The sequence below is a fragment of the Porites lutea genome, chromosome 9 (genome assembly GCF_958299795.1).
Source record: "Porites lutea chromosome 9, jaPorLute2.1, whole genome shotgun sequence".
Taxonomy (NCBI): domain Eukaryota; kingdom Metazoa; phylum Cnidaria; class Anthozoa; order Scleractinia; family Poritidae; genus Porites; species Porites lutea.
The window spans coordinates 31771409-31783908 of NC_133209.1; the positions used below are offsets into that span (position 1 = coordinate 31771409).

The 12500-nt window shown below is 38.0% G+C and overlaps 2 protein-coding genes across 2 annotated transcripts in view; one reads left to right on the top strand and one right to left on the bottom strand.

Annotated features, from left to right (window-relative positions):
* The window catches only part of LOC140947399 (ruvB-like 1), a 14300-nt gene extending 4689 nt beyond the window's left edge, over window positions 1-9611 (top strand). The window contains exons 2-15 of the mRNA XM_073396486.1: window positions 701-787; window positions 1408-1540; window positions 2272-2312; window positions 2583-2625; window positions 2758-2825; window positions 3282-3371; window positions 3649-3798; window positions 4334-4397; window positions 4962-4987; window positions 5359-5424; window positions 5828-5934; window positions 7793-7984; window positions 8771-8820; window positions 8934-9611. Of these exons, the coding sequence (XP_073252587.1) occupies window positions 701-787; window positions 1408-1540; window positions 2272-2312; window positions 2583-2625; window positions 2758-2825; window positions 3282-3371; window positions 3649-3798; window positions 4334-4397; window positions 4962-4987; window positions 5359-5424; window positions 5828-5934; window positions 7793-7984; window positions 8771-8820; window positions 8934-9043 (1227 nt within the window). The 3' untranslated portion in view covers window positions 9044-9611. The remainder of the gene's footprint in view (window positions 1-700; window positions 788-1407; window positions 1541-2271; window positions 2313-2582; window positions 2626-2757; window positions 2826-3281; window positions 3372-3648; window positions 3799-4333; window positions 4398-4961; window positions 4988-5358; window positions 5425-5827; window positions 5935-7792; window positions 7985-8770; window positions 8821-8933) is intronic.
* Window positions 9612-10003: 392 nt separating this feature from the next.
* LOC140949190 (uncharacterized) overlaps window positions 10004-12500 on the bottom strand; it is a 13209-nt gene continuing 10712 nt past the window's right edge. The window contains exons 9-11 of the mRNA XM_073398419.1: window positions 11951-12247; window positions 11252-11536; window positions 10004-10658 (exon numbers count right to left, since the gene is read on the bottom strand). Of these exons, the coding sequence (XP_073254520.1) occupies window positions 10385-10658; window positions 11252-11536; window positions 11951-12247 (856 nt within the window). The 3' untranslated portion in view covers window positions 10004-10384. The remainder of the gene's footprint in view (window positions 10659-11251; window positions 11537-11950; window positions 12248-12500) is intronic.

Here is a 12500-nt window from a genome sequence, read left to right on the forward strand (position 1 = left end):
CTTTCAATTTTCCCTCCTTATTGTTATGCAACAGAACGATGTTGAATGATGTTGTTGTTTCCTTTGTTTAAACTGCAGGCCCCAGATACACTGTATCCAAATTAAGTCATAGTGCTGCTATGCAATGGATAAATTCCTATATTTTACTGTGTAATGCAATGATTACAATAACACTTGTTGAGTGAAAAATAGTGAATGTGTATCCAGTGCCCATCCAACTTTCGTTCAACTGGGACCAGAATTGTGTAGTTCCAGAAAATAACCATACTCCCGCCACGGAAGGGATTGAAAATTCCTGGGGGGGGGGGGGGGTGGGGGTCTAAGGAAAAATCTCTTCCGTGGGAGAGGTATGGATAGTTTTTGGAACCACACAGACCCAAGCATGAGCATAGAAAATTATTTAGGCATAAGCACATGATTGCATGTACATTTAGATTTTAATAGTAATGCTGTGGGAAAAGGCCTTACTAAATCTGATATAAAGAAAATGTATTTTCAGGAAAGAGTTTCATAGTAATCCCTAAGGTGTGTATTTGTCAAGATAATAACACATTGCATGTACTGTAACTATGTTCTTGTATGGCTGCCCTTTCAAGAGCAGTAGATGAACGAAAAATGCTTACATGTACATGTACAAGCTACTAGGTGATAATTAAAAGTTCACTTAAGAAATTGTCATTTTTGTTTGTTCTCATTTCAGGCAGCTGGAGTAGTGGTTGAGCTTATTAAGTCCAAAAAGATGGCTGGAAGAGCAATTCTTTTAGCAGGTCCACCAGGGACTGGCAAGGTACCATTTTTAGGAAAAATCATACATTGCATACTACATGTACTATGTCTGGCGTCTCATTTGAAAATGCAGTCTACAGTTTCGGCAAAGTTTTTACAGGACCAGGGTTGTCACTAAGATTTCAAGTTGCCGGGTAAATACAACAAGTAGGCAGGGAATCAAACGGCTACGGATTTCTTTTGGTTCTATTTTTCTTCTATTTTCCAATAAAAGTAGCCAGGGGCCACTCTCTCAGTAGCTGGGGAAAATCCCCGGCCTCCGGCTCTTAATAACAACCCTGCAGGACACAAAGAGTGAAAGAAATGTTGCATTATTATTGATTCCATCGTAGTACTCTATAATTTCTTCCTTACTATTTATTATGCTCAAAATTATGCTGGCATTACATATATGTTGACAGCCCAGTCAAGGAGCCTGCTCCCTGACTGCTGAAATTCCACATTTGCCTTCTGTGATACTACACCTGTACAATGTAACTCATCCTTTTTCACCTCATTGCCACTGATGCTTTTCTATGGCTTCATGGGAAAAGAATCCTTAATACTACAGTGTAGAAAAAAATACTAATGTAATTTTGTTAGTCACTGTAGACCCCAGATTAAATGGCTTTTGTGTTGTAGACGGCTTTGGCCCTTGCTGTAGCTCAGGACCTGGGACCTAAAGTGCCATTTTGTCCGATGGTTGGAAGTGAGGTTTACTCATCTGAAATCAAGAAAACAGAAGTTTTGATGGAGAACTTTAGGAGAGCCATTGGTAAGAATGAACCTACGTGGTGAATGTTCTGGGTTTTTGTAATAGCTGACTTATCTTCTATTATGATGCTTCCTTGAGTGTCTTCTTTCTGTCTCCTCGTACATTCTGAGAAGCTCTTCTTTGATTACCAGTCCAAAGAGAGGACCAGTGCAGCCGCCTTTCTGGATTTGAATGTCATTGTCACCAATGTTGAGGAGTGTGTGATAAGCAAAAACACTGCATAAAAAATTTGATTTATGCCAAATTTACTTGGTGTAAATGGTGCAAAAAAGTGCAAACTAAGGTTAAATAAGTGACAAAGATGGAAAATTCCGAATTAGCTCTCGAATCTACAACCCAGTGTAAACTGTTATGTAAAATAATGTGGTATTTACCATCTTTGCCTAGTTTGATTTCCTCCGTGATTGCTCCTTTTTGCACCATATTTGCCCCAAGCAAATTTGTGTAATCTAATTTTTTGTGCAGTGAAAGAAGGACTGTATTGGTAACTAGTGCATTTGTGTTGATGTTGTTTTGTTGTTATATATGTAGAATGTACATCTACTGCCATTTTTATGCATTTTGTGATCAAACAACCAAAATGGTACACATCAACACGAATCTGTTTGACTACATACTTTATGCAGTATCTTTTGGTTTTTTGGTGAAAGTACAATTTTGCATCAAGTTATGATTGTTTTATTGAAACTGTATCATTACATGTAATTTTTTCTTTTGATACCACCGTGTAGGACTAAGAATAAAGGAAACAAAAGAAGTTTATGAAGGAGAGGTATGTTTTGTTGCCACGAGCATCCTCACTGTCTAAATTAAATCTCTTGTACAAATTTTTTTGGCATGTTACTGTAGCATCCCAAACTACAGCTGTATGCTTTCAATTATTATTGTGTGCCATTAGACTGGGGTAACGCTGTATACATTGTAGGGAAAATCCATTCCGTAGTCTAAGGAGGGATTTACACGAGGGTAAATGGTTAAGAATGTTCTTTATTGTTTTTTTTGTACTAGAACTTTGTATTAACATTAATATGTCTCCCTTTAGGTGACAGAACTGACACCCTGTGAAACAGAGAATCCCATGGGAGGTATAAAGAGACTATTTAGTGACAATGTTTTATTATTTGTTTCACGAACTAATGGCAGAAGCAACATTAGATAAAACAAGAGGCAAGAAGACATCTCATTCTGATTCTTTATTGTGTCAAATGATTTTGCAGGCTATGGCAAAACTGTGAGTCACGTGGTAATTGGTCTAAAAACAGCAAAAGGAACTAAGCAACTCAAGGTAAATTAATGTACAGTACCTTGCACCTCCTTGCATTGTGTGGTGTATGGAGCATATGTGTACATTGTGTTGTATGCATTGGTTTATTTATTTGTTTTTTTTTTTTAGGGGAAAGGGGAGCTGAAATGTTTTTTTGATCCAATGTTGATATGACTTTAATACATTTATTATATATGTAATTTTGTTTCTTTCACTGAAATTTTTGTATCATGATAAATCCCTCCCCCTCTCTCTTTTTTGTGAAGATGGGAAGATTTATTGTGATTCTTAAATCTGAGTCAAAGAAATAAAAATCAAGCATTTTTTTTTAGAAAAATGTTTTGATGCTGACGAGATTAATTTTTATTAAGTTTTTTGTACTGTCTCATTTCTTGCCATTTGTGTGTACTACACATACAGTATATCCATATTTAACTTGTAGGTTAAACTCATATGATTGTGCCTTGTTGGTTGTAGCTGGACCCATCAATATATGAAAGTCTTCAGAAAGAAAAAGTCGAAGTTGGTGATGTGATTTACATTGAATCAAACAGTGGGGCTGTCAAGGTTAGATTGTTGGATTGTTGTAAGTCATCCGGGGCTGTGCTCTAAGGAAAATTGAAGGGAACCTGTAAAATTTGGAGTGTCCGGCATATGATTTGTGTGAAAAAACTTACGATTTTCGTAAGAATGTTAGGCATCAGGGCCGTCACTAGGCTCTGTTAGAGCATGTCCTGGATCATCATGTCACTTGTGTTGTTAGTACTTACTGTGTTAGTGTGAAGTTGATACATGTACCTGTATCAGCTATTTTCTTTGGGTGATTTTTCTTTGTCCTTTTCAGCGTCAAGGTAGATCAGATACATTTGCCACAGAATTTGATTTAGAAGCAGAAGAGTATGTTCCACTTCCTAAAGGCGATGTTCACAAGAAAAAGGAGATTGTTCAAGATGTGACCCTTCATGACCTGGATGTTGCAAATGCTAGACCACAGGTTAGTGCAGAAAGAGACCATTATTTCCAACATGACTTGTACTGTACATGTATTACTGATACTAGTTTGAACCCAGGAGTCATTATTTTCATGAGTAGCTGGAATATGATAATCTACAACAACAACCAACTAACCCAACCAACCAACCAAAAATTATTTATCCAACTTAGAAAACGTTTACAAAGAACAGCAAAAATTAAAATAGGTAAGGCAAAAAAACTACTCAGAATAGTAAAAAAACTAAACGAGTGGAGTAGTTACAATACTTCTTAATAAATTAATAATAAATTTAGCAGAAAAAATAGTAATGAAAAATAAATAAGAGTTGTAGCATAAGTGTTACCCCAGACGGGGATAGATACCCTTTCTCAAAGACATAGACATGTTAAGCCACTCAAGACTTTTCCACTTTATGTATAAAGGGCTAAGTTTGCTGCAGATAATTGAACTTTACGGAGTTTATTACTGATATGTACTTTACGTAGATTAGCAAAACGATTGCTGTTTTAATAATATTATTGTACTTTTATCTCAGGGAGGTCAAGACATTCTGTCTATGATGGGACAGCTTATGAAGCCAAAAAAGACAGAAATTACAGGTAAAAGCTACATGTACAGATGTGCATGCAAGCAGCGAGGTGACCATAAAGGCTTCCTGTTGATCCTCTTGAGTCTACACAGTGGGTCAGCTAGCTGTATGTGTTGCTTCAGTCTCTATAATGGGGTATAGACTAAAGAATTGTAACATCGTGATAAGGATTAGAATCAAATCAAGGCTGTGCTCTAAGGAAAACTGAAGGGAGCCTAGTGTTCTGAAACTGTAAAATCTAGGGTGCCCAGCATAGGATTTGTATGAAAAATCTGAGATTTTCTAGTCGCCGGAGGGCAAAAGTTAGGCGCCAGGGGCCACCGGGCTCTGCTAGCGCACAGCCTTGCAAATAATGTGAAATTGTTGGATTTGTTAAAATCGTTGGTCCAAAACACATGTATCTCTTTGACAAAAATCAGCTTGTTAGTGCAAATTGGAGGTGACATACAATTGAAGAAGAAGCATTGTTATACTCTGATGTCCCCATAAAAACCCTTCTAGCTTTGCCTTGGATCATATTCTTCTTGCATGTAAGGAATTATTCACCTATAATATTATTGTTCTTCTTCTCCAGATAAACTGAGGAAAGAAATCAATAAGGTAATAAAAAAAAGAAAAGAAAAAGAAAGAGAGAGCGAAAAAGAAATAATAATCCGTTGTTTCAATAAGAAATATGTTTTTACATCTACATGTAATTATTTTATATACATGTAGGTATACTTAAACCTTGGCTTGGCTTGGTTATTGAGCCCCTTTTTTTCATCAGGCTGAACTGTGTATGCACCCCTTATTTGGTGATATCAGGTTTAAATAATGGAAGCCACCCTTCCTGATTGATTTGGAAAAATTGACTGTTGCATGACTGTTGTGTGAATTATGTTCCTTGATTTGCCCTTTTCTTACCTTTACTGGTATATAAGCTTCCTTTTAAAGGTGCTATGTAATGTATTTTTTTTATATATATTCTTTAGGTGGTTAATAAATATATTGATCAGGGAGTAGCTGAGCTTGTTCCTGGTGTGTTGTTTGTTGACGAGGTAAGGAACTACATCAATGTACGTGTATTAACGAACAGTTTTTAATCGTAGCACATGAGACTTTTGCATCAATTTCTTAAGTTACAGGTTAATGATTTAATTTTCCTCTGTTTTCGATTTACCGACCCTTAGCTTGTAAATTCGTTTCCTACATTTTCGATTGTAAATCTCAGCTACTCAGTCTTTGCTGTAAAAAATGTAAAGTGTATTTCTGGACCACAGAAACTGCATCCTTCACATGCTCATGCTGTTTTACGGTTCTTATGAAAATTTTTGACCTTTATGTTAAACGCCTGTTTGTGAGTAGGGCTTAATTTGGCACCGCTTCTCGTTGGTTGCCCTTTCGAGTGATAAACTAATTCCCGTGGAAATGGATATTTCATATAATAATAACTCTTTTTAGGTACATATGCTGGACATTGAATGTTTTACCTATTTACACCGAGCTCTGGAGTCTACTATATCCCCTATTGTTATATTTGCTACCAACCGAGGGAATTGTACTATAAGGTAAGGTAACTTGCAGTGCATGTGTTACTAAAACAACGTTTCTTGAAGTCATGAAGGGTGAACAAAAGATAATTTTGTAAATACTTCTTAGTTAAGTTTAAAAGCATTGTAATTTGTAATTAGCTAACATTGTAATTAGTATAAGGTTAAGTGTTGTAATTATTTATTATAACTAATGTACTATAATCATTGTTCCTGAAAAACCCCTTTGGGGAGGTAACATTAAGTATGTATGTATGTAACAAAGAAACTCATGACTGTGACAATGGTTTCAGTCCATCCTATGTTCCTAAATACTATAAACTAAGGTTTTAAGTGTTAGGTGTTAACCCTATTCAGACTGGGCTTTTTTGGTCAATCTGTGACTGGGGGGGGGGGGCTCCTCGGACCCCCCCCCCCCCCTCTGTATCTCTGGAACCAATAATGCTAGGGTCATGAAATTTACACACAATGATCATCTCCGTACAAAGAAGCCCCACACCCAGTTTTGACTTGCCACGCCCAATGATGACGTCACAGTGACGTCATATTCCGATTTTTCAGTGTTTCTTATTATTTTTCCACTTAGATACGTAAAATATCAATAATATTGGTAAAGTCATCTCTTTGTTATCCTTTCTTATGAACTAGTAACAAGGAAACACTTGTACAGCGAGAAAAAGCAATAGGAAGCAATAAAATTTAAAATTTGAAATGGTTGTCCGCCATCTTGGATCCGCCATCTTAGATTTCCGTTTTTTTGTTAAAATTATAATTTAAAGCAACTTTCAAAGGGGAAAAAGCTCAGAATGTATAAAAGAAGTATCAAACTAATGTTTATTACCCAAACAAATGACTTTGGAAGTGTTATTTGGAAAATAGAGCAGCATATTTGTCAAAGCAAAAAAGTGACAAAATAATTTTACCCCACCCCTCCCCCCCAAATATTCGATGTTGAAAAATTTTGATGTAATTCAAAAACTAGTCCCAAGCAAAGACCATTTCAACAACAAAAAGCACTATAAGTGTAAAAACGCGATCTTAAAACAAAAAAATCACCATTTTTAAAATTTTCCAAAACCTATGTGTCAGAAACTGGTTGCCATGGCAACATGATTAATCACATGGACATGGTAATTATACCAAAATTTTCCTAGATAAATTTTAGGAAAATTCAGAAAATTTGAACGTCATAGCTCTTTCGGTGTAGCAGTTATCACGATTTTGCCGGAGGGGGGGTTCGAAAAGCCCCCCCCAGTCTGAATAGGGTTAAGGATAAAACAACTAAGATCATTTGAGAAACTATGTGAAACATTCCAAAGAGGGAGTTGAATGAGCCTTTTCTGCCAGGTTCCTCTTTACAGCGACGGCCACTTTCTTGTTTGTACTATCCTGGCGGTTAGTATACACATGTAAGATACAAATTAATTTCCCTTTCTCTCTCTCTACAATGGAAACAGCTGCCAAGATGCGTTACAGCTGCTAAAATATAAACCTTTCCCTAACATCTATTATTTAAGACGGTTCATCGTTAATAGATGCACTTAACTGTACCTACATACCGTATTTAGACTTAAATTGCTACAAGTTGACCTCTTGCGAGCCTTTTTTGGCCGCAAAGCGGCCATTTCGCCGCGCAGCGGCCGACATATGAAATCCGACGAACGACTTTTTTGAAAGTCTACCACATATTGTGAAATTGGATCTGCTTCATGATTTACACGGTTGTTCTGATAATTTAGATTTTATTTTCTGCTGCATTTTTGTTACGTTAGCTACATGTGTATCAATCAATGTATGTTACAATATTCTTTTTTGACGCCTTTCCTATTGAGGTCACGTAAAAACAAACGTTTTTTGTGTGTGTTTGCTTCAACAGAGGCACGGAAATAACTGCTCCCCACGGGATCCCCCTAGATCTGTTAGACCGGCTTATGATTATCCGCACCTTACCCTACTCACAAGATGAAATGGTGCAGATTATTCGCATCCGGGCACAGACAGAAAACATCCAATCGGACGAGGAGTCGCTGAATCTTTTAGGAGAAATAGGCACAAAAACGACTCTTAGGTAGGGAAAGGAAAATATATACCATAGACTGCGGCTTACAAGCAACAGTTATATACATGTAGGTCCATCTACCTTATAAATCTGCCCTGTTTTGTATTGAAATGAATTCTATTATATTATGGCGTATTGAAGCTAAATTAAAAACCAGTAAATGCAAAACACATTTTAATCGAAGAGCACTGCTAGCGCTAAAGCTTCTTTCGAAGCGCTTTTTCTATTACATTGTACGGTTATAAGACTCCTCAGATAAAAGCCCGTCCGTTCACACGATAAGCCCTCTTAAAACCTCTTACGTTGATGTATAATCCCCCAGGGCTTATACGCGGCAGTTTACTGTACTTCCCCCAGTCAGAAAACACAACCGTTTATAAGCCCCCTCGGATTTAAGCCCCTCCGTTTATAAACCCCACGGATATAGGCCCCTTCGTTTATCAACCCCCATGGATATAAGCCCCTCCGTTTATAAACCTCCACGGATATAGCGCCCCCGTTTATAAACCCCCGCGGATATAAGCCCCTCCGTTTATAAGCCCCCACGGATATAAGCCTCTCCGTTTATAAACCCTCCTAAAAGCCCTTACGAAGATATATAACCCCAAGGCTTATAAGCGACAATTAACGGTATTCAAAAAAGGTGCTAAATCGTTTGCCCCTCGGGCGCTTGTTTTTCGCCGATTGATAGTTATCTGAATTTTAGTCCAGTCTATAGACGAGAGTTACTTGGTAAATTACGTTTGTAATAGTAGTTGACGGTGTCCGCAATTTTGTTTTTGTCATATCTGTTAGATATGCTGTTCAGTTGCTCACACCCGCTAATCTTCTCGCTCGTATTAACGGTGAGTATATTAAGATAATTATTAAATAGTTAGTTTAGTTTCCTTTACACCCTCCTTTTATTTTTTTTATTCATCTATGGTTTCTTTATTAACCTTTTTTGTGTCATTTTTAGGCCGCGAGAATATAAACAGACAGGATGTCGAGGAAATCAACGAGTTGTTTTACGATGCTAAATCATCAGCAAAACTTTTAGCCGAACACGAGGACAAGTACATGAAGTAACTCCACCGTTTCATCAGGCGGCGAGAGTTAAATAGTGAAAGACATCAAGAAAGCAGCCCTCTTCCTGAGTTTACGAAGATTCTTTCAAAGAAAATGTTTAAGTGCCCATTTCCTTCTTTCGCATAAATCTTAACATCACATTTATTTGATAGTCGGTATTTCTCTCGGTTCTTCTTAGGACTTATTCAGGCAGGTATCGTAAAGTAAGAGAACACGCGACCTCGGCTTACTCACTCAAAAGTTTAAGTCGTGGTTAGTTTTGAGTGGTGTTATAGTGTACGCTTAATTAAATTAAATTAAATTTAATTAAATTTAAAATTCCCACCCCCCTCCCCCCCTGCTAATTTCTGACAAGTCCCTTAGTGTGCGTATTTATGTATTTTCTTTTACCAGCCAACACACAAAAGGAACCAGGCAACTTCTAACTGTCGGAACATGAAGTGGATTTGAAATAAGTGTTAAAACAGCTTCGTTTTCAAGTGTGACAGCATTTCACATTAGTAGTAGCATTCACTCGTTTGTATCTTATGAATAGACCTTTTTCGTAATAAATTTACTAGCTGTTTAACCGCTTTGTTAGCTGATTCTTATTGCTTGACAATGATTACAATGCTCTCCAAGAACTTGAATGTCTCCGATAGCACCGGCAACTGTCCGTTTTAGGGAGTTGTCCGCTTTATGGGGAGCCGACTGTATTTCTGTCAGTTCAACTCGTACCAGCGCTGACTCAGTTGTGAACAAACTCCTAGTTACCATCGTAAATTTCCTGGTGGCCTTGGAGCAGGCTCCGCGGTGGTGGAAAAAGGAAAAGAAGAATCGGCGAGCGAAGCGAGCCGAGTTTTAGACACTCGCCGATTTTTTTTTTCCAACGTGTAGCCAGGTCCCAGCCTAATTTCCTTTGGCATTGGTTGATTTTTGTAGGGACTGGGACGAGACTGGAAGGGAAGGGGACTCTGATAGTAATGAGTTTACAAGAAGACGTTTGTGTGTGACAAACGTGACGGGGCTATTTGTTGCGTGTTTTGTCGTGACCTTGACCGAGCATTACATGTGTTCTGGTCTTTCACAAAAAGTTCTGTTTAACTAAGAGAGGTGAAGTTTGACGGTATTATTATTTTTTTACAAGCTTTATTATTGTCACGTTTGTCACACTAGTGTCTCGGTAAACTAAAATACCTTTGACATTCTAATCTCTGTTCAAACTGGACATTGTTGACACGAATGGTCTGCGTTGAATGCTAAGAATTTTAAAGGATCTCACGGGGAATGTGAAGCAAAAATACAGAAAATATCAGACGGTTTGTGAATCTTTATTATGTTTACAGCATTGTACTTATATTTCTATGGCTGATAAAGTATTCCCTTCCATAATGCTATGGATTTTGGGTATCCCACTTCGACCTGTCTTGCTGTCTGGTTGAAACGGTAAAAGAGGTTTTGTTTAAAGAAAAACACGAGACCACTGCCCGACGTGAACACCGTATCGAGGTTATCTGGTATGCCTTTCCAAAACGAGGCTATTGGCTGGGGGTAGCCTGGGTCAACCGCTTGGAGGGAATCATTGAAGCGGTAGTAAAAAGAGTCTTTGAAGAAATATGTGATGTCATCAGTGTACCTGCCAACACAATAGAGACACGTGCTTTATTGCGGACCAAGCTTGAGGTCATTATGGCTGGATTTTGGACAAGACGGAGGAGAAGTCGAATATTCAGTCATCTTTACCGATAAAGCTTGGTAAAAAAAGATTCGTCATTTAGCCAAAACAATTACAGTAAAAGACCGCGAGTAAGAACCTCAGCCTAAACAGGTTCTTTCATAAAAGACAATCAGCAAAAAATTTAGGATATTTAGGTTCTTAGGTAGTTTCATATTTTCTGAAGTACGAAGTTGGTAGCCGGATAAGGCACTATGTCTCCAAAGAGCATCTTGAACGTTGACTTACAAGTGTTCAGATTTTTATTACAGATTTTAGAAAAAAAAGAACCTGTTCCAAATTTTAGGCTAAATATGCAGGTTCTTGTATAGAGGGGGCCGAAACGGCAAATTTTAGCCTAACAGGTTCTTATTCGCGGGTTTTTCCTGTATTCACAATCTGCTATTTCAAATTGAACAGTCTAAAAAAGCAGGTACCTTTTTGCAAGTAAAACAAAAGCCGTGAAAAGAGAAAAAAAGTATCTGCCTCTGATTTCACGCAAAGGTCAACTGTACCTGAAAACTGCGCTCACGTTATTAGGAACTCCTTTCCAAAACGAACTTATATTGCGTGGATATCCATCTTGTACACGCTGCGTCGCATTATTGTACCGGAAATATATCTCATCTTTAAAGAAGTAAGCGTAACCATCAGTCCAAACAAACGCTGCGTCCACATCTGCTGGCACTCCTCCCCAGGCTGCCAGAGTGCGAGGATATCCAGGATTAACTTGGTTGATCTGTTCGTTGTATGACCAGTATTTGTCTCCTTTGAAGAAAAACATGGAGCCATTTACGTGTCTAGGGAGAATAACAAACCAAATCGACATAAGATTTATAATAAATGGAGGGAAAAAAGGAAAGGTATCTTCCATCCCTTTGTAAGTCTCACGCCATGTAAGGGTATCTTAGACAGTCTTGGATTCTGAATTCCAGCAACAGTATTCCAGTGTTTGTCAGTGGAACTTGGATTCTGGATTCTGATTGTTAGTGGGATTCCAGATTCCTTGAGCTGTATTCCGGATATATGATTCCACAAGCAAGATCGATCATTCCCGGATTGTGGATTCCACATGTAAACATTTTCCGTATTCCCTCAAATGGGGCGATAACTCTAATGCACTAATCAAAAGGAATAGTGTCGGGACAGCCCATCTAATTTAATTTAGTAGCTAGCGCTACTAATTCGTAACCGCAACTCTCAAACACACGTACCTAAACGCAGCGTAACCAGAAATGTTGGGGTCATCGTTCCACCACTTAGTTACAGACTCCGGGTAACTGGACAGGATACCTATAGAGTCAGAACTATGTAAAAAGAACCAAGTCTGGGTATCCTTGAACACGTACACGCCTCCATTGTACCAGGTTAAGGCACTTTCTATGTCGTTAGGGAACCCGTTCCAGTAAGAGCTCAGTTGACGTGGATACCCAGGGTCCACTCTTTGGCAGTTTGGATTAAACCTGTAGTATTGTGTTCCTTTGAAGAAGTATGTGTACCCATTTAAGTAGCTGGACAAAAACAGAAGGGCGAGAGAAACAGCGTATTAGTGAAAAGCACATTATAAAACAAGTGGGGCCTGGTTGCTACGTTAAAAACAAAACATATTTAAGTTTAGTGAAGGATAAAGAAGTGTTTCATGTTCATGAGAAGGAAATATGGCTCATACACCTTGTATCATAGAGCATAAAGAAAATTACTGAACAAAAAAATTTTTCTCTGTGTCGTTGGATTGTGGCAGGTTTTCGTCATTCCTGCAGTGAG